Source organism: Arachis ipaensis, chromosome B04 (assembly GCF_000816755.2).
Source record: "Arachis ipaensis cultivar K30076 chromosome B04, Araip1.1, whole genome shotgun sequence".
NCBI lineage: Eukaryota > Viridiplantae > Streptophyta > Magnoliopsida > Fabales > Fabaceae > Arachis > Arachis ipaensis.
Genome location: NC_029788.2, coordinates 108,671,576 through 108,698,046, shown reverse-complemented (window position 1 = coordinate 108,698,046; position 26,471 = coordinate 108,671,576). Strand labels below are relative to the sequence as shown.

Sequence of the window (26,471 nt, the reverse complement as noted above, 5' to 3'; positions counted from 1 at the left end):
TGCAATCTCTAGCTTTGGTTCAACGCTATCCGGGTCAGAACTCGCACGGAACCCATGTAGAACAAGGGTGATTGTCACGGGTCACCCTCAATTCATAAGATGAAGAACGAGGTTGCATAAGAGAATAGAATCAGACATATTGAAATAGAATGGTAATATTATTAATCCATGGAACTCAGCAGAGCTCCTAACCGTAACCTTAGGAGGTTAGTGACTCCTATTGTACAAAAAACAATGTAATTCGAAAATAAGATATGCTGGAGAGATCCTAAACATGGTTGATCTTCTCCTATATATACTAATCTGCTAACTAAGAATTACAGAAGTAAGACAACTAGACTTAGAGGTGCGAAAATCCACTTTTCGGACCCACTTGGTGAGTGTTTGGGCTGAGCTTGGGGTGTCTCCATGAGCTAGTACATCTTACGGGCGTTGAACGCTGGCTTGGGACTCCCTTTTAGGCGTTGGACACCAGCTACCCCCTTTTAGGCATTGGACGCCAGGAATGGGGCTGGTGGCTGGTGTTGAATGCCAATTTTGGGCCTTCATTTCCAAAGCCAAGTATGGACTATTATATATTTCTAGAACGCCCTGAATGTTAGCTTAACATATCCATTAAGAGCACGCTACTCGGACTTCTGTAGCTCCAGAAATTCTCCTTCGAGTGCATAAAGGTCAGAATCTGGCAACATCTGCAGTCCTTTTTCTGTCTCTAAATCAAACTTTGCCAAAACTCCTTAATTTTAGTTAGAAAATACCTGAAATCATCATAAAACACACAAACTCAAAGTAGAAACAAAAAATGTGAATTTAACACTAAAACCTATGAAAATAGAATAAAACTTAAACAAAACATAATAAAAACTATATGAAAATGATGCCAAAAAGCGTATAAAATATCCGCTCATCATGGAGCTGGAATTGGGAAATATACTTGGGAACTCGAACCAGATATGTAGAAGGACTACTGACACCTCTTTTCAGATAACTAAATCTGAATTTTGAGGGCAAAATTCTTAATTAGGTGGGTAGGATGTAAATCCCGCAAAATTAGCAAATAATTAATCAATAAATTAAATTTTTAATAAAAGAAATTTGAAATATTAATTTTATAGTAAAATAAGATAGATCTAATTAAAACGAAAATTTTGACACTAAATTTAAAGAATTTAACCCAAGATTGGATTGAACAGGTCGAACTGTAGCCGAACCGGGCCCGTGGGCCCAACCAATTCACTTACTTAAGTGAGCTTCAGCCCACTTCTCTCCCTTCTTCATGTATAGGATGCTGAAGCTCAGCACAAGGGAGAATAAGGTAACAAAATTCACAAAACCCTTGATTTTCATTCAAATCTATGTAACTTTTGATCCAGAGCTTCGATCCCCGTGCCGTTTGCGGCCACGCAACCGCAACGTCGAGCTCTACAAAACCCAGTCACTAATTAAGTAAGAAAATCACTTATGTGTTCCAATTTCTTCCTTTCCAATTTCAAAAATTATGAGCAATTATGTTGAAAATTATTCAATTCCGGTGTTTAGGTTCGAATTAGCTTGAGGAGAATGTTTAATCTTGCTTATTTGGTGCTTGGGAAAGGTGAGAATCCCAGAACTCTAGCTAATTCTTTGAATTTGTGTTTTGGGTATTAAGCTTTGGATATATATGTATATATATGTGTGTGTGTGGTAATGTGAATTTTAGGTATATATAAATATTGGAGTTGATTTGTGGGCATTAGAGGCTTGGGAAGCTGGATTGTGGTGAGGAAGGCTTGTGAGTTTGCCTTGTGGGTTGCCTTGGGAAATACTTGAAAATCGGCCAAGGTATGGTTTAGGTTTCTGGTATTTAATATGTAAGGTTTTTTGAAAACTTGGGCTAGATGACCATAGGATAGGTTGGAACATATGAGTATGTTTAATGCATAGCGCCCTTGATGATGATTGTGACATGAACTGAATATTTGCTGCATGATTATTGTTTATGATGATGCTAGGTTGTTAGGTGATGAGTTGATGATGATGATATGAATAAATAGGAATGGATGGTGGTATATAGGTGATTTTGTTAACATTATTGCGAAATTTATACATATGGTTGTTTAAAATTGAAGAACGGTTGTATATGGTAATATGTGATGGATGTGATATGGTAGTTGATGTTGGGGTGCTAAACATATGTATAGTTAGGTTGGATTTGAGTTTGGTTTTTAATGGAAATTGAGGTTTGAGGTTTTTGTATAAAATGGGTTTTTGGCCAAACATCGATGAGCTATAACTTGGCTTCTAGACCCCCAAATTATTTCAAACTTATTTCAATTAAAAATTGGGTCCGTGAAATTTATTCCGTTCAAAGAACGGATGAAAAATATTTTAAAACAAAAATGTTATGCGCATCGGAAGTTCGGAGGGCGAAGCTGAAATTCTGCAGACTTAGCCATTTCTGGCCAAACTGCAGTGTATCGTATGGATACCCTTCATTCGCGAAGGGTCGATTCTGCCCCACGTACATGCGTACGCGGACAAGGCTATGCGTATGCGAAATGGGCTAAAATGCACTCCCACACGTACGCGTGACCCCTGTTTTCAGCAAATGAGATTTTATGTTTTAAAGCATAATTTTGGATCCTATAAACCTCTATTTTCATTTCTTTGACCCTAGATTTTGTTAGTAAGCCTAGTAATGAGATGAAGCTAGTGATGAAACTGGCTAAAGAAAAGAATGAATGTTGCATCTGAGTACTCTTTCTCGAAAGTGCAACCCCAGAAGATGGTGAAAGGTGGGGATCCGCTTCTTTGTTCCTCATGGTATTGTAAAATCGTCCCCAACGAGATGGTCGGAGGTTAGGATCCCCTCCTTTATTCCTCATGGGCATATGAGAACGTACCTCCTGGGTAGCCGCAAGGGTTGTGGTTTCACCCCCACTTGCTCCAGTTTGGTTAGTATAAAGGCTCCCCGGGTAGCCGCAAGGGTTGTGGTTTCGCCTCACTTGCTCCGGGTTATAATGAGTTATGTATAAAAGTGCAATTATATGATGAGTAAGTAATGAATGATTATGAAATGTTAATGAATGAATATGGAATGATTATCTGAGATACGAGTTTTTCTGGGTAAAGTACCATGGCTTACCACCACGTGTTCCAGGTTGAGACTCGATACTCTATTGACCCTACGTTGTAAGGGTGACCGGGAACTTATAAATTCCTGGGAAGGTTAAACCCCCATTGAGTATGTTATATATATATATATATGAATTATGAATGAGAAGAGAAAAAGCTATGCATAGTCTCATGAGGATGTGCGACAGGGGACAGTTCAGGGTTTAGCAGCCGGACTTGTTGGGTTTGCTTGATAACCGACAGATGAGACTCATAAGGCATAGGACAGGCATGCATCATATGCATATTGTTTGAATTTCTTGCTTGTGCATTGATTGGGATTGCCTAAGTGATTATAACATGCTATTGTTATATTTTCTATTTGCATTACTTGTATACTACCTGTATTTGCCATTGCCTACTTGTTTGTCTTTATAATTTCACTGGAGATGGAGGAACGGAAGAAAGGCAGAGAGATTCAGCATTCTAGTTCAGTTTTAGTTAGATTTAAGGAATTAGTTTAGTTTAGAAAGCCTTAGAGAACCACCCTGATTCATGGTTTCTGTTTTAGTTCTTTAAGGTTTATAATCTAAGTGTTGGCGTTCTAGGATTGCCTCTGGCATTTCCAGGACCTTATATCTTATGTGCGTGGTACCTTTACCATGTTGAGAACCCCTGGTTCTCATTCCATACAATGTGGTGTTTGTCAGATGCAGGTCGAGAGGCACCTCGCTAGGCGTCTGGAGTTCTCCAGCAGCGAAATGGGCTTTTTGGGATTATACTTTTGTTCCGCTTTGTTATATATATATGTATAGATTCTCTCTGTGTATATATGTTTTACTGTTGCACCTCATAAAGGTTTATGGAGAACTAGGGTTCTTACGCAAGTTACGTTATTTCTGATCGTTGCGCTTTTATATTTTGTGATTTTTGCTTTACCTTTTCTCCAAGGCTCCTAGTACACTACCTTCTTTCAATTATTATATGTATATATTTTATTATAGAGGTCGTAGCGCCTCGCCACCTCTGTTTTACATCCTTGGTGTAAAGCTCTGTGTGGTAAGGTGTTACATTCCACGCTTTTAAAGTATGCCAAAAAGTGGACATAACACCACACTTTCAGAAAAATGCCCATTGTTTTGGTTTTGGCTACGCTTCAAAAGAATGCCAATAGAAAAAGATATGGCTACACTTAATAAGCGTGGCTGTTGATAACTACAAGAAGATATGGCTGTGCTAGAAAAGTGTGCCAATAGAGTACATTGAGTTCTGTACAAATTATGCTGTATTATTGACTTACACAATAATTATATATCATATTTTAAAAATATTTTTGCTAAAACTTTATAGAATAAATGAAATTTACAATAATATTTAAGTAAAAATCTAATAATAATCTCTTAAAATTAAACTCAATATCTTACCAGTGCGCACCCTTCCTTATCCTACACCTCCACGGCATTTGTTAGCAGCGCGCACAACGCAACTCCACCTCCTCCAAAACGGTGTCGTCCGGCTCTAGCTCCCCTTGCAGCTCTGAAATTTCCACATCACCAGAAGGTTTGAGGTTTACAGCGACAAAAGAGAGCGTCGGCGAGGGAGCGTCGACGGAGGATTTGCAAGAGAGAGTGAGCGCCAAGGAGGGAGGCCTTGCCAGAGCGAATCACCACCGAAGGAGGATTAGGGTTTACAACGTTGGAGCACAAACGAAGGGAGCGCTGGAGGAGCGAGCGTCGACAGAGGCCTTGCTAGAGAGAGTCACAGCCGAAGGAAGGTTAAGGGTTTAATGCGTACAGAGGAGACTGATGAGTGAAAATTTTATACCCTTTTTAGCATTATTTCTTTAGTGTTTTTAGTATATTTTGTTAAGTTTTATTATGTTTTAGTAGGTTTTAGTGCGAAATTCACATTTGGGATGCTACTTTGAGTTTTTGTAGGTTTCTTATGATTTTAGGTGATTTTTGGGTGAATTTGGCAAGTTTTGGCAAAGTCTGATTCACAGGCGAAGAAAGGATAGCAGATGCTGTCAGATCCTGACCTCCATGCATTCATACAAGCATTTCTGGTGCTACAGAAGTCCAATTGACGCACTCTTAATGGCGTTGGAAAGCTAACTTTCAGAGCTTTCCAGAGTTTTGGAGAAGACTGCCCAAAACGGGCGTTGAACGCCCAACTTCACCCCTTTTGGCATTCAACGGCCCAAAAGGACTAAAACCAGCGTTGAACGCCCAAACCTGGTGTTCACCGCCACCAAGGGAGCACAACGGAGCGTGGACACCATCCTAATGGGCGTTCAACGCCCATTCCTCAATTTGGACGCCAAGCTCAGCCCAAAACACTCACCAAAGTGGGCCCAAAAGTGGATTTTTGCACCCTTAGCTCAGTTTATCATATTTTCGTAAATTTTAATTTTTAGATTAGTATATATAGAATAAGGATCAACCTTGTTCAGAGACTTTTGACAATTTACACGTTTTTCATATTATTTCTGTACATTATGAGCGGCTAAAACCTCCTAGATTAAGGATAGGAGCTCTGCTCATTCCTATGGATTAATATTATTACTTTTCTACTTTAATATATGTTTGATTCTATCCTATGATGCATTTTTGATCTTCATCCTTATGGATATGGGGTTTAACTGGCGTATGATCCCTCATTCTACATGAGTTCTTACGAGTCCTTGGCGGGATAGTATTGAGCTGCAACTTGAGAATGCATCACAGATTCCAATAGAGTATCTGGGCTAATTGGGATATGTGACATAAACTCTCGTTAGTCATGGGTAATTGAGGTTTCTGTGGCGCTAAGGCTAGAATCATAGAGCTTCATTCTTCGATCCGGAAGATCCGACCTTGTCTGTGGCGTTTTGAGTAGGATCATCAATTGGGGCAAGCAATAATGAGTCAATTAGCTTCCCGGCGCTCAAATATACAAGGATCAGCCACAGCTCCATGTGGACAGTCTAGTGAAGAGCGTAGCATGAAGGAGATACCAGAAGCCCCAGTGAACAAGACAGAGAATGAATTCGTACTAGAACAAGTAGAAGAAGCTGTCATTGTTCAAGAAGAAGAAGAAGAAGTGGTTGAAGACTTAGGAGATGCAGAACCTCCATGGGAAAGTCAAGACATCGAGCCTCCTTCAAAGAAAATTGAAATTGATGCTGAGGAGGGTGTACAACCTCCAAGGCATATCACAGTTGAAGACTTGGAAGAGGTTGATCAAGAGATAGAGATTCAAGAAGAAGAAGCACAACCTCCCATGCCCTTGGAAAGCAATGAAGAAGAGATTGAATTGGAAGAGAGCTACCAAGAGAAAGAGGTTGAAATTGAAGAAGCTTGCAAAGAGGTGGTAGTTATCCGAAAAGAGCACAAGGGAGTGGAACTTGCAATTTCATTAAAAATACCTCCCCTTAAGTTGCCATCATCCTTCACAACATTTAAGTGGGTAAAATTCATATCCCTTAGCTTTCTAATCCCACTTGAATATGGGCTACTGGAGACGGATGGTCAACTTAGAGCTCTTTGTGACATTAAGAGTAAGAGGAAGATGGCCAGTGGTAAGAATTGTCCTGCAAGGTTCATCATGGTTGGAAGCTTTGAGTTTAAGAGTAAAGGTTGGTATAGAGCTCAACTGAATGGGTCTAGGAAGTTGTTTGGCCGCTTACGTGAGAATTCAGACTGCTTGCCACCCGGATGGAACAATATTGCTCAACCAAAAGACGGGTGCAAAGGCAAGGTCTGGGACCCCGGAATCTATTCTACCAATCACCACTCTTAGGGCCTTGTCACTTGCTTCAACTTACTTGAAGGCTTTCTGCGCCTAGTTTGGGATCCCGGAGGACACTGGAATCACAAACATTGGTGGAGATTCCTGGATGAGTTCAAGCACAAGCCACCATAACAGGAAACTCACCAAATGTCCAACTTAAGGACTTTAACTAAAAGTGCTAGGTGGGAGACAACCCACCATGGTATGATCTTTCCTTTTTTCAATTATAATTTTATTTAGTTTTGTTTAATTTTGAATTTTATTTTATTTCATTGAACCTGGAGTTTTGCATAACATTCATATTAATATTGCACTCTGCATATTGTATAAAAAAAAAAAACAAAAACACGCATGCGACGCGGCAGCGTCGCTGACGCGTCCGCGTCACTAGTGCGTTGGGGAGAAAAGAATTGAAAAGAGAGTCACGGGAAAGCGTGGCTGGAGGCGCGCCTTTAGCATAATTTGACCCCACGCGACCGTGTCGCTCACGCGACCGCGTCATGTGGAACTTTGGCCTCCCACGCGACCGCGTCACCCACGCGGCCGCGTGCCCTGTAAATCGACGTAAAAAGGGTGTCTGGCCGAAAGTTGAGCTGGAATTGGGCTAGACTCGTGCTAGCAGCACAAGCCCACTCACGCGATCGTGTGCCCCACGCGTCCGCGTCATATTGGAAATCAGGCCATTCACGCGATCGCGTCACCCACGCGACCGTGTCACACTAAGATTTGGCAAAATGAGTTTTGAACAGAGAGTTGTGCGAGCGCGAGGCTGCCCTCGCACCAGTAGCACAAAACATGTCATGCGACCGCGTCGATTAACTTAAAAGCGCAAGTCATGCGGCCGCGTGCCCCACGCGTCCGCGTCGCTCGCGCCGCACAGCTTATCTTAATTTGCCAAATATTTTATCTTGTCTTCCCCCAATCCTAATTTTTCCCTCCCTCCTTTCTTACTCACTTCTTTCCCTTCTCATTCTTCTTATCTTTCATTTTATTTATTTGCATATTTCATTCATTACATTTTAATTTTGTGCATATTTTTATTTTCTTTTCTGAATTTTTTATTTTTTCCATTGGTGTTAAAAATTTTTCTTATTCAACTGTTGCTTCTTTTCTTGAATTTATTTTGATAACTTGTTTTACACTGTGGGATGATATTAGTTATCTGCCAATGCCAATTTTTTATGATACTTGCACTCTATTTGCATTGACATGAGCTTATACTGTCTTCCATTACCCACACTCTCCTCCCCTATGTTACAAATTTTGTACCACTGGCATGCCTTGGCTTCTATTGTTTTCTCACATACATGTTGAAGCTTCCATGTAAATGAGACCATTATCATTTGGCATTAACCCACCCATACTTCATTTATTTTCTTATCTTTATTTCTGGATTACCTTTTCTTCCCTTTTTCTTTCAGGATGGCCACCCGAAAGGGAACCGGAAGACGTTTACATGGGGAGACAGACAAGTCCATCTGCAAAATCTTGAAGAAAAGCAGCAGTTGTAACAACCCGTCTACCTGCACAGCTCAGCATGCACCGAGGACGGTGCAATCTTTAAGTGTGGGGAGGTCGATACCGATCTCCATGGGTTAGTACTTTCTTGTCTCAACGCCAATGTTTAATTTTCTTTGTAGATTAGTTGTTGCATTTGCATATTTGTTTGATTTTTGCATATTTTACCACTTGGTTAAAGTAATATTTTCTTTTTCAAGAAACCTTTTAGAGCATTTCACTAATTTGAATAAAATTTAATGTTACACTTGTTTGAAGAAATATTATTTTGGAACATGGTTTAGAGTTCGAACACACAAAACCTGTGAGATTTTGAGCCTATTTGAATTGGTTGCATTTTATCAACCAAAATTTTGTTTTAGTGTGTATTTTTCTCTCTAAAATTGTGATCTTTGTCTTGCTTAATTCTATATTTCCATTTATTTGATGTATGCATGCACTTACATGATTGAGACCATTGTTTGATTTTAACTCACTTATCCCAAAATTAACCTACCTTTTACATCACCCTTGTTAGCCCCCTTGAGCCTTTTAATCCCCTCTTGTTTTATAACCACATTACTAGCCTTAAGCAAAAAAACAAAATAAAAATCCCAAGTTGAATCCTTGGTTAGCTTAAGATAGATATTGTGTATAATTTAAGTGTGGGAAATTTTATGGGAACATGGAATGATATGAAAAAAAAAGTAGGGAATTAAATTGAATAAGTTATTTGAAAATTTGGGAAGCATGCTCATGTGAAATCAAAATAATTAAATTACCATGTGCATTGAAAAAAAAAATATATATATATATATATATATTAAGTAATTAAATAAGGGGATACAAAAAAAAAAGAAGAAAAATAATATTACCCCAAATGCAAAATAAAAAGAATCAATGCACATGGGACAAAATTCAAAAATAAATTTGATACATGAGCATGTAATACAAAAAGTGGGAAAATTATGGGAAGCTAAGTATAATTTTAAAATTTTTATAGAGTATGTATATGTTAGGTGAGATCTTAGACTACTCAAGGATTCACTTTACTAGCTCACTTAGCCTTATATATACCCTTACCTTCACCTTAGCCCCATTACAACCCTTAAAAGACCTCTTGATATGTGTATCTGTGCATTAAATTTATGTTGATTGTTAGATGAAGAGCAAGCGTTAGAAAATAAGGTTAGCAGAGAATTGAGAGAATCGAACCTTAAACACATGAATGATTAGAGTGATATACACTACTAGTGAGGGTTCGATGCTTGATTCTTTGTTCCCAGCTTTCATGAGCTATTTTCTTCTACAAGTCTATTTGTACTTCATTTTTTATGATTTGAATTAGTGAAATCCAGTTCATATTTATTCTTGGAGATTTATTTACTTTTAACCAAGTAGGTAGAAACATTTCGCATGTAGTTGCATTCATAGGTTGCATTTCATGCATTCTACCATTCCTCTTCATTCCTTTATAGTTTCTCTTGAGCTTAGCATGAGGACATGCTATTGTTTAAGTGTGGGGAGGTTGATAAACCACTATTTTATGGTTTATCTTGTGCTCAATTGAGTGGATTTTATCAACTCTTTACCCACTTATTCATACTATTTGCATGTTTTACATTTTCCTTCCTAATTATGTGCTTTGATTGAAAACATGCTTCTTTGGACTTATATTTACTTATTATTAATCCTCTCTTATCACCATTAGATGCCTTGATATATGTGTTAAGTGTTTTCAGAGATTACAGGGCAGGAATGGCTCAGAGGATGGAAAGGAAGCATGCAAAAGTGGAAGGAATACAAGAAGTTGGAGAAACTGCTAAGCTGTCCAGCCTGACCTCTTCGCACTCAAACGGCTATAACTTTAGCTACAGAGGTCCAAATGACGCGGTTCTAGTTGCGTTGGAAAGCTAACGTCCGGGGCTTCGATTTGATATATAATTTGCCATAGTTGCCTCGACGCCAGGCGACGCGAACGCGTGGGTCACGCGGACGCGTGACCTGGCAGGAACGCAACCCGCGTGGCCGCGTGAGCCATGCGGCCGCGTCACTTTTCCGCGACCTGTACGTACCAGAATATGCTGGGGGCAATTTCTGGGCTGTTTTTGACCTAGTTTGCGGCCCAGAAAATACAGATTAGAGGCTATAAAGTGGGGGAATACATCCATTCATCAGGAGGCTCTCATAATTCACTTTTCATGTTTTAGATGTAGTTTTAGAGAGAGAGGTTCTCTCCTCTCTTTCTCTTAGGATTAGGATTTAGGACTTCTCTTAGTTTTTAAGAGTGACTCTCGATCCAGGTTCAATGTTACTTTGATTTATGTTTTTCTTCCATTTGAGATACTCTAATGCTTTTATTTTATTACTTTAATTATTATTTATCTTTCTTTTATTTATGTTACTGTTGCTCCCATCTGAAGGTATTTTTATTCCAGTAGATTTACTTTTTTCCTTTTGGTTTTGGTTAAGAAATCAGTAACTCAGGAAGTTATCCAACTCAACAGCATAATTGTTAATTGTTATCTTGCCAATTGAATTGAACTTCAATAATCCCAATCTTTTCTTAGGAATTAACTCGGATTTGAAGATCAAACTAGTTAGTCACTTGACCTTCCTCTGCTTTAAGTAAGGGTTAACTAAGTGAAATTAAGATTTAATTTTTATTATCATTGATAAGGATAATTCGGTATGGACTTTCAATTTCTTATACCTTGCCAAGAGTTTATTTTATAATTATTTATTTATTTTATCCTTCTTATCATTCAACACACTGCTTCCTTACTTTCAAAAACCCCAAAACATACCTTTGCATAACCAATAATAAGAACACCTCCCTGCAATTCCTTGAGAAGACGACCCGAGGTTTAAATACTTGGTTATCAATTTAAAAGGGGTTTGTTACTTGTGACAACCAAAACGTTTGTATGAAAGGACTTTTGAAGGTTTAGAAACTATACTTGCAACGAGGATTTATCCGCAAATTTCTAGACCACGCAAAAGTTCTCTCATCAGCGTTTCTACAACAGCTAGTCTTTTCTATTCGCCTAACTAAGATCTGCAAGATAACCATTACTTGCTCAATCCAACAATCCTCGTGGGATCGACCCTCACTTACCTGAGGTATTACTTGGACGACCCGGTGCACTTGCCAGTTCAGCTGTGGGAAATTCAATTTTCTCGCACCAGAGACGGTGGGAGCGCCGGAAGAGGGAGCGCCGACGGAGCCATTGCGACAAAGGAGAAAGGGCGAGCACCGGTGATGTGAGTGTTTGTTAGGGTTCTTTGAAGATTTTCAGGCCATTGTTCCAAAGGAGAGTGTGTTTCAAAGAAAAGAAAGGGTAGGGCTCTTTGTTGTGTGTATGTAAGTCTGATCTCATCGTTTCAAATATTGGAAACCTATTTTTTTTTTGAAACCTTGTGGCCACGCTTTTGAAGCGTGCCGAAAGAGTTAAAGGAAACCAGCACGCTTCAAAAACGCCACGATAACAAAACTTTTTCATCACACTTCAAAAGTGTGTCTGTTGTTCTCTATTGCTATGCTTTTGAAGCGTAGCAAAAAAACCGTGGTCAAATCGTGAAGCAATTGCCACCCTCATAAAAGTATGGTCGTTGACTTTTTCGACCACGCTTTTAAAACGAACAAAAAAAATCTGTGATCAAATCTCTAAGCAATCACCACACTTATAAAAACGTGACTGTTGACTCCTACCGGCCACGCTTGGCAAGAAAAAAGCATGGCGAAATGGATTTTTTCTTATAGTGTTTATATAATATATTCACTTATTAAGATATGTGATTTATAATTTTTTTTCCACAAAATTTTTCTACCAATTTGTTTATCCTTTAAAAAAAAAATTCATCAGACACAAATTTAAAACTCAGATTTCTTTATTACTCCAAATTGAACCTTAAGTTTTGTTTCCAAAACAAAACTTAGCCTTCAATTTGTGAATTCCAATTAAAAAAATTTATCTCCATATTCATAAAAAATACATCATTTTTTTATAATTGAGTGTAATACATTCTAAATTTCCATAACTAAAAAAATTAGCCACACAATATACACAGCAAAACTATTAAACTACTCTCATATTTTATGGCCACTAAAGCTATCATTGACTCCATCAGTGTGTTACCATTGACTCTACCAATAAGTGTTCGTACGACGGGTAGGGTCTATTATACCCTAACTTCCATTCAGTTTCCTTGAATGTAACACTATTTTTGACTATTCTGTTTAACAAGTGATATTTAATGCGTGTTAGTAGAACTAACTGGTAAGAACATTGTACTCAAATCAAAAGGATTTTCGCAGTACTCATCATCACATTAATTCTTCCCTTTTGGTACAAAAATGGAAACTGGGATTATCTCAGTTATCAACACTAATTATTGCAAACCTCATCCTATTACTATAAAGATCGAAACTGACAAGGGGGTCGCATACATCAACAACGAAGTCATCTTTCGTATTAAGGAATCTTTCTCACTTAAGGGCCGTCGTGTCATATACGATGTTTCTGGAAACCATGTTTCGACTCTATCAAAAAAGGTTTCAAAATTTCTATACATCACGTAATCCTTTAATTCATCAGCTATATATATTTTCTATCTTTTAGAAATGTAATACTTACATTTTATTACTTCTAAAATAATATTTATTAGTTATTGAATATATTTGTGCAGATAATATCGATGCATGATCGATGGGAGGTTTTCAAAGGCCGTAGCATAGATTCCAGTGATTTGTTGTTTACAGTGAAGCGATCAACGTTTTTTATCCCAGAAAAGAAGAATATTGACTTCAATGTGTATCTGGCTAAAAATATCAAAGGTGTGTGGGACTTTAAGGTTTGCGCTGGTGCTGAGAAAAAGTCTTGTGATATTAGTGCTCATGGATCTTCTTCCCTTCTTGCCAAGGTTGGTGAATTCATTACCCAAAAATCGTTGAGAACTTATCAAAATATTTTTCTGGAAAATATCAATGAATAAAAAAATAACAGCCACGATTTTTTTATCAAAAATATTATTTATTCATTTCATTAATTGAAAAATGAATACATTGTGGTCCAAAATAGGACAAGTGGCGGATAAGAGGATGAGTTTCTTCCGTAATCCCAAAACATAGAACATAGGCTCAGTAATCACTATTTTAGTATTTTCATTTTATTTGGAGAAAGCATCAGGGCAGTTTTGTAATTTGTAGTTATTAATCAATTATTATTAATATTTTTATTGATGTNNNGATATAAATTTGTATCAAGAATAGAGAGAATTAGAAATAATCAGAGAGAATAGAAGAGAAATTCATAGAATTAGGACAAAAAAAAAAAGTAGAGTTTCTAATTATATCATACATATCTCACATTATTATATCATATTCCTATCTATAGTATAATTCTCAAATTAGATTATAGACCCAATACTAATCTTATTATTACCCTACCTTTCAAAACAACATTGTCTTCAAGGTTAGGAAAAATATAACTCCTAATTAAATATATAAAAATGTATTACAATTAATAATAAAAAAAATAATTAATTCTAAAATAATATTTTCTATTTTATTCTTATTCTACTGCAAAAAGAATAAAATAAAATAACCGCCAAGATCTCATTGAAAAACTTTTTGTTCAATCCAAAACCAACAAAATATAATTGCGTAGAAATCTAAAAATAGACCATAAGAACTGAAATTCTTATAATTGGACTTGAAGTCATTGTACCATTCATCACCTTCTGATTTTAGGCTTTAGAAGTTAAAATTTGGCCCAATGAAATACCAAAGCAAATTGCCCTAATTCCTTCTCCTTCCAGACTTTTCCTACATCTTCATTGACTCCCCTTCCTCCCATGGAAAAAAACCGCCGCTGCAGCTCCAACCAGCGTACCGCCAGCTGTCGCGAGCTCACATGGGGTAACCAGCGATCTGCGCCGCATTTGGTCCCCTCTGGCGCACTTGGCACTGCCTTACCCAGAGCTGCAGCCGCCGCCGCCACTGCGTCCAACCCGCAACCACCCCTCCATGGCGCACTTCGGTCGCCACTACTTCCGGCCATCCCTGCGCCTGAAACAACCCCATCACTTAGGTACTGCTTCTTCTCTGGTGCGATCCCATTCTCGCGCTCGCAAGGGAACACTGCCGCCATGAGTGGTGGTGGCGTCACCACGATTGGGCAGACGCGACGGCGATCTCTTCCACTCCGTCCCGACTCTCTGGAACCAGTCGCAAGGCCGCATCGTGAGAGACCGTTGACAAATCGCGCCCTGCATTCCTCGCATCTCCGTTGTAGAGGTACCGTGATGGTTGTTTAGATTGGTAACTTCGTCGTCATCCACCGTCGCTGCTCCGTCAACCCCGGCCTTCGTGAGTGTCCGCTCTCCCTTTGCAACGGCGCCGAGGCCTCGGAGTAAAAATGTAGCCTCGCCGGTGCTGGCTGTTGGTGCCAGGCCAACCGCTGCATCTGGAAACGCGTAAGGTGGCTTTGGTTGTGGTCGATTCACCCCCTCCACCTCTGTGTGATCTAGAATTAGAGGTATTTGAATTGAATTTGAAATTCTGCTTGATTTGAAATTACTGTTGATTCTTGTTCTTGTTCTGGTTGGAATTCAAATTTGAAATCTGATTGTTCTTCATTGGCCAAATCGGTTGCTTCTTCTTCTTTTTCTGCATCGATGATATTTGAATTAGGCAAGAATTTTGTTGTTGCTGAAATTGTGTTATTGCTTTGTAATTACAAATTGACAATGAGAACTGCTGAATTGTTGCTTGATTTAGATTTTCTGTTGATTTTGCTTGTTGTGGTTGAAATTTTGATTAATCTACAATATTTGTTGATTCTATTGGTTAAAAATTAAAATTGAAATCTGATTTTGCTGCCTCCTCTGTGTGTGCTGCATTGCTTTCGAACTCTGGAATTTTTATTCCTGCATTCTGGAAATCTGCATCTGGTTTGTCTAAAATTGTTAGATCTGGTGTGTCTATATAGCTGAATCTGGTTCTGGATAATCTGATTCTAGAGTCTGAAATTGCAGAACTAGAAGTGCTGAGATATTTGCCGCTGGATTTGTTGAATTCTTGTGGAGCAGGTGCAAATATATTATATATTTCTAATTATACCATCAAAATGTGTTACATGTCACTTTCTCATTGTAATTAGAATCAAATCTTTTCTTCCAAAATTAAGGAATTCTCCTCTCTTCCTTACTAATTTTACAACCAAAATGTGCCACATGTCAATCCCGCATTGTAATTAAAATTAAATCTTTTCTTCCAAAATTAAAGAATTATTCCCTCCTCTATACTAATTTTACAACCAAAATGTGCCACATGTCACTCCCTCATTGCATTTGAAATCAAATCTTTTCCTCCAAAATTAAAGAGTTCTCCCATTCTCCATCTTCCTTTCTCCATGTCTCTCGTTCATTCAACCACTTTATCTATTTTATATATCATTATTAATATCAATGACTAATTACTAATTTGACAATCAAAATGTATAACATCACATTCTTTAATTGCATTAAAATTAAAATTAAAATATTAAAATTAAAATATTAAAATTGAAATTAAAATATACCTATATTATGTATCATATATTACTATCTAATTTAATAATCAAATGTGTCACATGACACTTTCTTCTTAAAATTGAGCAAAAATATTTTTTTTTCCAAAATTAATAAACTCCCTTCCTAAATTCTCTCATCTACCTCCCTCTATTTTTCTATTTCTCTCTACCATTTTTACTCTATATATTATTTACATTTTATATTCGAAATTTGATAAATCAAAATATGTCATCCGGTATTTTTTTATTATAATTAAAATAAAAAAAATTTCTTCCAAAATTAACAAACTCTCACTCTCATTTTTCATCTTTACCTTTCTCTCTCTTTTCTCTCATTCTCTATTTTTTCACATTTATATTATATAGAAAACATTAAAAAAATACTAATATTGTGATTAAAAATTAGAATTGATATAAATTTTTTTATGCTAATATCTAATTATATTTATATATATATAGAGAGAGAGAAAATATTACTTTTAAATAATACAACAACAACAACAATAAAAGCCTTGTCCCACTAAGTGGGGTTGGCTACATGAATCAAACGACGCCATTGTGCTCTGTCATGTATCATGTCTACAGAGAGACCGTTTACATGTAGGTCTCGTTTGACCACCTCATGGATGGTCTTCTTAAGTCTTCCTCTGCCTTTCGCCCTTTGTTCCTCTGACTTATTATTACTTTTAAATAATAAGTATAAAAATTAATTATTTCTACTTGTGCAATAGACTTAATACCTAATTAAATGTAAAAGTATACATGTTAAATTGTTTCAAATTTTAGATAACAAGTATTGAAATTAATTATTAATAAAAAAAATAGACTTTTTCATATAAAAATAATAACAAAATTTTATTACTTGATTTTTTATCAATAGATACATTGGTCATCTTATTACTAAAAAATAGACTTAACACCTATGATTTTTTTTTTTGTAAAATTAGTTTGATTTTATAAATCTTTTGTGTCATGCATAATCTATACTGTCAGAACAAAGTGAACTGTAGTTTTAAAAAATGTATATTCCCGTAATGTTATTATGGGTAAAAATACTAGTGTGGTTCTAATTTGGCCTAAAATGTTGTACAAATTCTGGCACACGTTTCTTTAATTTCTTTAAGTATCTGATACAGAAAACCCAATGAATTGAAAAAAATGTAGTGTGGTATTAGTATATGGTATGTGTATCAGTAAGCCATTCACAATATAGAAGTATGAGTATGAAGAAATTCAGAAATAACTAGTACAGAATGAATAATGGGGCACAAGCAGAAACGAGATGGTGCAAAGCCTTAAGCCTTAGGAAGCAGCCATTATCCAGTAACCTGAGACAAGAATAACATGTGTGCGGAGAATTTGAGAAGAAATAACAAAGGGGAAGAATGGGAGAAAGAGAATATATAGTTCCCAAGAAGGGAGATTTCATACCACAATTCACTAATGATCACAATCCTCCAACGACTTGCTATTTGTTTTCTCCCTGGTGCTCTTTCTGCTGCCCGAAATAGGTGGACCAGCTGCCACCTGTCCATGGTTTGTTACAACCCTTCCTTCCAACACTACCTGACTTTTGTTTATGTACTCATCGCTTTTGTTTATGTACTCCTCGTTTGCTATATTCGTATCATTACCCTCTCCATCAACAACAATCTTGTCCTCAAGGTTGAATTCAAGAAACAACTTGTGAAAGTGATGAACATTTTCCTATGTTGTCTATGTCAAGCTGCCCTGTCCCCACTGCACCTGACATTGTGGCACTAGTCTGTCACCCCACATAATAGAATGTGTAGAAAGTATAATAGAAGGCTCTAACACTGGCTCCACATTAGTAGTAGTCAATGGAAGAGGAAAGTACTGGGAAGTACCCTCTCCCCGAAGTCGTTTGAGAGCTAAAACATGGAAGACATTATGGATACGCGCTTTCGGAGGTAACTCCACCCTATAGGCCACGTCACTGAGTTTCTTACTGATTGGAAAAGGACCAAAATAACGCAACCCCAGCTTCTGATGCTTATGTAGTCCCACGGAGTGCTGGCGATACGGCTGTAACTTCACTAGCACCAAATCGCCCTCTTGAAATTCAATTTGCCGGCGATGTTTATCAGTAACATGTTTCATATACTGCTGGGAGCATTCCAAAGTAAACTTTAGCTGATCGAGTAAGTGATCATGGTCCTGAAGCCACTCTTGCAAAGAAGAATTATCAGTACTAGAGAATTCATAACGAGCCAAAGTAGGAGGGTCTCTGCCATAAAGAGCTTTGAAGGGAGTCATCTTGATACTGCTATGCCACGAGGAATTATGCCAAAACTCATCCCACGGCAAAAACTCCAGCCAGCGCTTAGTGTTCTCGAAACAAAAACAACGTAAATACATCTCCAAGGTTCGATTACAAACTTCACTCTGGCCATCGGTTTGGGGATGATAAGCTGACCACAATGCTAATTTAGTACCTTGGATGCGAAAGAGGTGCTGCCAAAATTTGCTGATAAATACCCGATCCCTATCCGATACAATAGATTTTGGGAAACCATACAACTTAACTACATTGTTGATAAAAGTTTCTGCAATTGTCCTGTTATTAAAATCTTGTTTCAAGGGAAGAAAATGGGCGTACTTAGTCAAATGGTCGACAACCACCATGATAACTGAATAGCAGGATGAAACTAGCAGAGACACAATGAAATCCATTGCAATATCTTTCCATACCTGTGAAGGGATGGGTAATGGCTTGAGCAAACCAGCTGGTGCCTTGTTTTCTACCTTGACTTGTTGACAAATGTAGCAAGATAAGACATATTGCCTGATATCCTTTTGCATATGAGGCCAATAGAAAATAGAACAATTGTGTTCCACAGTCTTAGCGATTCCCGCATGACTACCAATCACACTATAGTGGTATTCATGGAGGATTTGCCTAATTAAACTACTTTTGGAAGGTACCACTAATCGGTTCTTCCACAACAAGAGGCCATTTTGACAAGAGTAATTCAAATCCTCAACCAAATTGGAGTTGCACTTTGCCAATAATACTCGGAGATCCTTATCCGCCACCAATTCTGCACGAAGTTAGTCTAGCCACTCTGCTCTTGGCGCAGACCAAGCTCTAAGAAGCTGCGAGAGAGTGCATCCACTGCAACATTTTCAGCCCCAACCTTGTAATGGATTTTGAAATCAAAACCGAGCAATTTATGAAGCCATTTATGTTGCTCTGGTGTATGAAGATCTTGTTCTAATAGCGCCTTCAAGCTTTGGTGATCAGTGCACAAAATAAATCTTTTGCCAAACAAGCAATGGCGAAACGCCTCAGTGATGGCGTAAAACTCTCTGATGTAAGCAGATTGCTTCTGCAAAGTAGGAGGTAGTTTCTTGGAAAAATAAGCATTGGGATGTTTTTGTTGAATCAAAGCAGCCCCAACACCAATACCTGAAGCTTCTGTCTCCACTTTAAAAGGAATATTAAAATTGGGCAGTGCTAAGACTGGTTTGGTGCATATAGCATGCTACAGCTGTCGAAAGGCTTGAGTAGCTTGCTCTGACCAATTAAACGAGTCTTTCTTAAGTAAATCAGTGAGAGGAGCTGCTAATGAGGCATACCCTTTAATAAATCGTCGATAATAACGAGTAAGGCCTAAAAACCCTCGAAGCTACTTTACACTTGTAGGTTGAGGCCATTCTAGAATTGCCTGAACCTTAGCCGTTTCCATGTGAACACCACCGCCCCTGATTGTATGTCCCAAATAGTCGACTTCTGGGGAGCCAAAAAGGCATTTGGAGAGTTTAGCAAATAGCGACTCGTGCTGCAGCAGTTTTAAGACTAGTTCCAAATGCTCTAAATGTAAGTCGAAGCCACTACTATAGACTAGTATATCATAAAAAAAAAAAAAACTAGCACAAATTTGAGCAAGTAAGGCTTGAATATATCATTCATAAGGCTCTGAAAAGTAGCAGGGGCATTGGTGAGGCAGAAGGGCATCACTAACCATTCATACAGCCCTTGATACATGCGAAATGCTGTCCTAAAGCAATCCTCAGGTTTGACTAAGATTTGGTGGTAACCCGAGCGAAGATCCAGTTTCGAAAAAATAGTAGCCCCAAATAGTTCATCTAACAACTCATCCACGGTAGGAATAGGAAAGCAATCTTTGACTGTGATTGCATTTAGTACCCGATAATCAGTGCAAAAAGCCAAGTGCCATCCTTTTTCTTGACCAAAAGAATGGGAGAGGAACAAAGGCTTTTGCTGGGTTGAATCATCCCCTCTTGCATCATCTCAGACACCATTGTTTCAATTTGTGCTTTCAAGTTGTGAGGGTAACGATAAGGACGGAATTTAGCTGGTGCAGCCCCATCAATTAAATGGATGCCATGATCTTGGGAACATTGGGGAGGAAGACCCGAAGGCTGCTCAAAAACAACAGCATATTGCTGCATCAAATTAACCAAGGCAGAGTGAAGATATTCTGGTAACTGCAAGGGTGGCTTGACAATCCCATCCAAATGCTGAAGTTCAAGAGTAAACACTGCAGCTACTGCATCGGTGCTTACCAACCTTCGTATATGATGAAATTGAGCCTGAGATGAAGGTGGACTCTTATAACCCTGCACATTAACAAATTCCCCTTTATGCCAAAAGCGAAGAAATGAAGAATTATAGTCTCAATATGAGCCTTCAATGTTTGTAACCAAGTTGAACCAATCACCAACTCTCCCCCAGCCACATGGGGCACGTAAACCTCTGGAATGCTAACAAGGCAACCTGATAGATTAACATCCAAACTAGCAATGCGACCCTCTACCGGCAAGACTTCAAAACTGCCCACTATCACCTTAAATCCGGATGCGGGTTCAATAGGTAGATTAAAAATTTTGGCTATGCGAGGTTGAATAAAACTATCCGAACTGCCACCATCAATTAAGGCTTGGACCTCTAGCCCATTGATGATGGCGTTAACATGGATCGAAGCAGGACCACTTGTACCATGCATAGCATTATAAGATAAATGATGATCAACTACCTGAGACTCCAAGGCCTCTAAACTGGGCTCAAATTCCAATGACTCCTGCATCCCTGTGTCCCTTCCATCTGGATCATCTAACACTAGTTGCAGCTGCATATACTGGCAATTCGGGCAACGGTGAGCAGTTGAAAATTTCTCATCGCACCAGTAACATAATCTCTTTTCCCGTTTGCTCTGAATCTCTGCTAGGGACAGTTTCTGCACCGAGCTTTTCATTGGTGGTAAAGCAGGACGCTGGAATGGAGTCGGAAGCAACGGCGGCAGAGTATTCTACTGAATGGGCCTATTACTCAAAATTGCAGCTACAGGAGTCGGCTGAGGACGGGGAGAGGTCGGACCATTAGTGCTTCTTGATACTGAAGAAAACTTGTCCTCGTAAAGTCTAGCTAATGTGACCGTACGCATCAGGGAGGGAGGGCACTGTGCCTTCACCTCTCGTCTAATATCAGATTTTAACCCACTAATAAAACAATCCTTCAATGCATCTGGTGGATCAATCTGTGTGCGATTAGCTAAAGCAACAAATTCAGAGTAATAATCACTCACAGTACCCAATTGTTGCAATTTGAATAATAATTTCCGTTGCAATTCATACAGAGAAGGCCCGAATTCGATTTCAATGGCACGCTTCAACTGATTACATGAACGAAATTGAGCATAGCGTTGTGACATTCGGAACCAAGGAATCGTGGCACCGGTCATGTGAATAACCACGATGCTTATTTGCTCTTCGTCAGGCACACGGAAGTAGTCAAAATACTGATCCAGAGAAAAGATCCAACCTAACGAATCAGAACCGTTAAATTTGGGCAGATCGAAACCCACTCGACGCAATTACATAAAAGGACGTTGGTGGAATTCTGACCCTGAGCTCGAACCATGGGAGAGCTCATGCAACTCAGATCTGTGATGAGGCTAAGCATGGAGAAGCTGAGTAATAGACTGTTGTAGCGTGTTAATTTTCAGATTCGTCGCTTCTGACGATCACGCATGCTCAGCACGAGTCTCCTCCGAAATGGATTCAAACATCTGAAAGAGTTTCTTGATGTCAGCTTCCATGCCTTTCATGCAGGTATTGTCAGTTATAGTCATGGGATGAAAGCACCAAATGGTACAGAGAAGCCAATGAATTGAAGAAACTGTAGTGTGGTATTAGTATAAGGTATGTGTATCAATAAGTCATTCACAATATAGAAGTGTGAGTATGAAGGAATTAAGAAATAACTAGTACAGAATGAATAATGGGGCACAAGCAGAAACGAGATAGTGCAAGGCCCTAAGCCTTAAGAAGCAGCCATCATCCAGTAACCTGAGACAAGAATAAAAGGTGTGCTGAGAATTTGAGAAGAAATAGCAAAAGAGAAGAATGGGGAAAAGAGAATAGTTCCTTGGAAGGGAGATTTCATACCACAATTCACTAATGATCATAATCCTCCAACCACTTGCTATTTGTTTTCTTCCTGGTGCTCTTCCTAGTGCCCGAAATAGGTGGACCAGCTGCCACCTGTCTATGGTTTGTTCCATAGTTGTAAAAACCGGACCGGACCGGCCGGTTCGACCGGAAAATCGGTGAACTGGACCTTGTACCGGTCCGGTTCGGTATATTGACCGCTTAAGAAAATGAACCGGTCAAAACCGGTACGAACTGCTCAAACCGGTTCAAACTGGTCAAAACCGATACGGACCAGAACCGAACCGGTCAACCTGCGTACCGCTGACGTCACGCTGACATCAGCATGCGGGTTTGAAATTTGAAAAAATGCAATGCAGGGAGTAGGAGTCAAACTTGGATCTCCTGAATTGCAGACCAAGTTGGCAACCACTGCACTAATCCAAGAATGTTAGTAAAAATATATATTTTTCAAAATTTAATTTTAGGTTTTTGACTATTTTTATTTTTTATTTGCATAGTATCGAGTCAACCGGTTCAACCAGTGACTCACCGGTTGAACCAATGACCCAGTGACCCAGTGACTTGACCGGTTCGATTACCGGTTCGGTTCTGACAACTATGGTTTGTTCCTTCCAACACTGTCTGGCTTTTGTTTATGTACTCCTCGCTTTTGTTTATGTACTCCTCATTTGCTATATTCGTATCAGTATCTTATGCTGATCTTGATAAGTTGAATTCAAGCGTTTTAAGTTATGTTGAATCGGATTCCAAATTGAATCCAGTGAATCACCATGAATATGTGGCATGGTGTTTAATGAAAGCACCATTTGATACGAATTTGTATCAAGAATAAAGAGAATTAGAGATAATCAGAGAAAATAGAAGAGAAATTCCTAGAATTAAAGTAAAAAAGGGAAAGTAAAATTTTCAATTATATCATGCATATCTTACATTATTACATCATATTCTTATTTATAGTATAATTCTTTAATTGAGTTATAAGTCCAATACTAATCCTATGATAATGATAAACTTAATTCACCTATATAAAATTAGAAGTCAAATTAATAATTCTCATCAACAAAGAGAACCACTAATTTTAACATCCATTGCATGAATAATTTTCTTAAAAAATTAAATGAATATATATAAAAAAAAGAGTTTGAGAATCAGTAATTTTAATTTATTATTTAACAGTTTAATATCTTTACTCCAACAGTTTAATATTATATTTTTAATTAATTTTTGTAAACATTATTAATTAGTTCTTAACTAACAATAATAAATTATACTAATGATGTGGCATTACTCTAAAATATGAGTTTATGTATATGTGTGTAGATGACGAATAAAGAGGGCTGCTTCGAGGTAGAGGTTCAACCAAACGTGGACTATGGCTTCGTAGTAGCACTTCTTACCATTGTTGATGAGATCAAATACATTGAGAAGAAGTCTACTAAGAAAGATGAAGTCAAGGGTGCGGATACAATCGCAGGAGCAGCTAGAATCGCAGGAGCAGCTCTAAAGCTTGGTGTGGTAAGTTTTTATTTTTCGACACTAATTTATGAAAATTGTCTTTTAAAGTTTAGTTTTTAAAAGCTGCACGTGCATTTGATAAAATCAATCTAAAAATTATTTTTAAAAATAAAAATAACCATAATAAACATGTATAATAAAAAATAATTATTATTTTTTAATTTTAAACTTAAAATCTTTATATAAATATCATAAATATCATCGCTAGAAATATTAAACCACCTAAATCTTTATATAGCCCAATTCTTTTCATTAATTAAATTTGATGCTATATTATTTCAAACTATTTCTATAGTTTTAAGAAACTCATCACCATCTTTTTAAAAATTATCTTCAACTTCACTTTGATCGGTATCTTCATCTTCTTCAAAGACAACGTATATCTATTTGGTCATATTTCTTAACCTTAGAATCACTTGTAAAATAATGTCTAATATAGTTATGCAGCAGCGTTATTGTTGCGATAACAATTTGAACTTGTTTTTTATAGTTAAAATTAAATATATCTCATAAAATCTTCTAATTTTTTTTTAAACTTTAAATGTACGTTCTATTAAACTTCTAAATGAAGAATAAACATAATTATATATTCTGTAGTATACTAAAAGGTCCATTAATACGATAAAATTTCGGCAGATGATATATCTCTTTTTTATATAATCTTAGATAATCTATCCTTTTTGGATAGCCTGCATACCAAATAAAAAAGAACAAATTGTACTTTATATAATAACTACTCTAGATGATGACAAATGGAGAAGTAATAATGCCATACATATATGAACACTTAGAGATGCCAACAAAAAATATATTGTGCAGATAATATTGAAATTGAACTATTTCTTTAATTTTCTCCTTATTAGTAATAATTTAATTATTTTGATGTAAGTCTTATGGTGAGTGAGGATGATGATGGAGGTTTAATCTGGATTCTGCAGAGTTTGAGCTCGTGATTGGTGAGCCTCTCCTGTTCCAGGGTTTGTGTTCTTCGAGTTAGGTGGTGCAGGTTTTGTGTTTTCTATATATTTTTAGATGTTTGTGTGCATGTATGTGTGTTTCTTTTACTAGATGTTTGTATTTGATAATACATAAAATTATATTTTTATTTTTAGTATTTTTAACTATTTTTAAAATTTTGTGAATAATAATTCAATCGCGAAATTTTTAAACTAACAAATATTAAAAATAAAAATATTTTTATATAAGGATGAAACAAGTACAGTATTAATGGTTCTCCGATTATTCGTTATTGGATATGGTTGTATTATATAATAGTCTTCAATAATGATGTTTGAATTATATGGTCAATCTTACTTAATCGGATAAAACTTGATTGTTGTTGCATGATGTTAATCTCTCCTAAGCACTTCCCCCAGTTCATGTTCCTCGGAACCAAAAAAGAAAAAATATTTATTCATTTTAGTCCTTAAAAAATTTTAAATCAGATACTTTAGTTTTTAATTAAAATTAATTATTCGATTGATCTTTAACAATTAACTCTGTTAGTCACTTAGATCCATGGCTCCATCAATTCTAACAAAAAATAAAATGGTCCCTGACAACTCTAACACGGGACAAATTATCCCTAACAACTATAACAGATAGGAGTGTTTAAAACCGATCTAAATAAAATAAAATCGACCAACTGAGCCGAAAAAACCAAAAACCAAAAAAATCAAAAAAATGATATTTTATAATTTTTGTGCTGTTCGGTTCGATTTTCAATTCTAATTCAAAAAATCCTAACCGAACCGAATCGGTTTATTAAAAAACCCTAAATAAAAGTATAAAACCAAACCCTCCCCTTTTCCACACACAGCCGCCACACTTGGGATTAGGAACCCAAACATACCTAACTCATTAACTCAATCCATTGTCCACTCTCCACTCTCCATTCCACAGCGTCGAAAACTCTTCCTCCCACCCTCCACAACGCCGTCGTCCTCTCAGCCCTAACGTCGCCGGATAGCACACTCGTGCCGGCCCTTCCTTGTCGCTCTTCCCTTTTCTCGACGCGCGCGGCCCTTTCTCTCCTTCCCTTCCTCGTCGGGCTTCCCTCTCCTCTGTGTTGCCCTTCCTTCACGAACAGCAGCCGCTTCTCCTGCATTCTGTCGTCCTCGAGAATGGATTGTAGCGTCTTTTCTGCAGTTTTGCTGGCGCTTCGCATCTGTGATTCATAGTTCTAAATTTTTTTATCTGACTATTCATTATTAGTTTTGTTTTTTGGTTTTGATATGATATTTGTTTATGTTCTGATTTGTTATTTTAATTTTTGGTTATGATTATTTGTTCTTGATAATGAGTTTTTGTTTAGGGTCTGGATCTTATTATTTCTTGATTTTAATTGTATGTTCTATTCTGAGTTTTTATTATAACTTTTTTATGATTATTTGTTTTGGATTTTTATTTTTGATTTAGGATTTTGATTCTGTTATGATTTTTTTTCTTCACATCATTTTATTGTTAATGGAGAAAGTGAAAAGAAGGATAATTTTCAACAGGGATTTCTGTATTTTGTTTTTAGGGAAATTTATTATAAAGGACCGTTACGAAGATTTAATTATTAAAAAAACTTTTAATATT

The 26,471-nt window shown here is 37.3% G+C and overlaps 1 protein-coding gene across 4 annotated transcripts; it reads left to right on the top strand.

Annotated features, from left to right (window-relative positions):
• On the top strand, positions 12,506-24,998 carry LOC107639629 (protein LURP-one-related 10). Of its 4 annotated transcripts, XR_001620243.2 has the most exons (5): positions 12,506-12,916; positions 13,051-13,284; positions 14,182-14,900; positions 15,400-15,453; positions 23,694-23,795. XR_001620243.2 is itself a non-coding variant. In XM_016343187.2 (4 exons), the coding sequence occupies exons 1-4, from the start codon at positions 12,719-12,721 to the stop codon at positions 24,839-24,841; spliced, it is 642 nt and encodes a 213-aa protein (XP_016198673.1). In that variant the 5' UTR covers positions 12,520-12,718; the 3' UTR covers positions 24,842-24,998. The 4 variants fall into 4 exon arrangements, 2 of the variants coding, with proteins under 2 accessions (XP_016198672.1, XP_016198673.1); XR_002361591.1 differs by lacking the exon at positions 15,400-15,453; XM_016343187.2 differs by lacking the exons at positions 14,182-14,900; positions 15,400-15,453 and adding an exon at positions 24,827-24,998 and having other exon boundaries at positions 12,520-12,916; positions 23,694-23,888.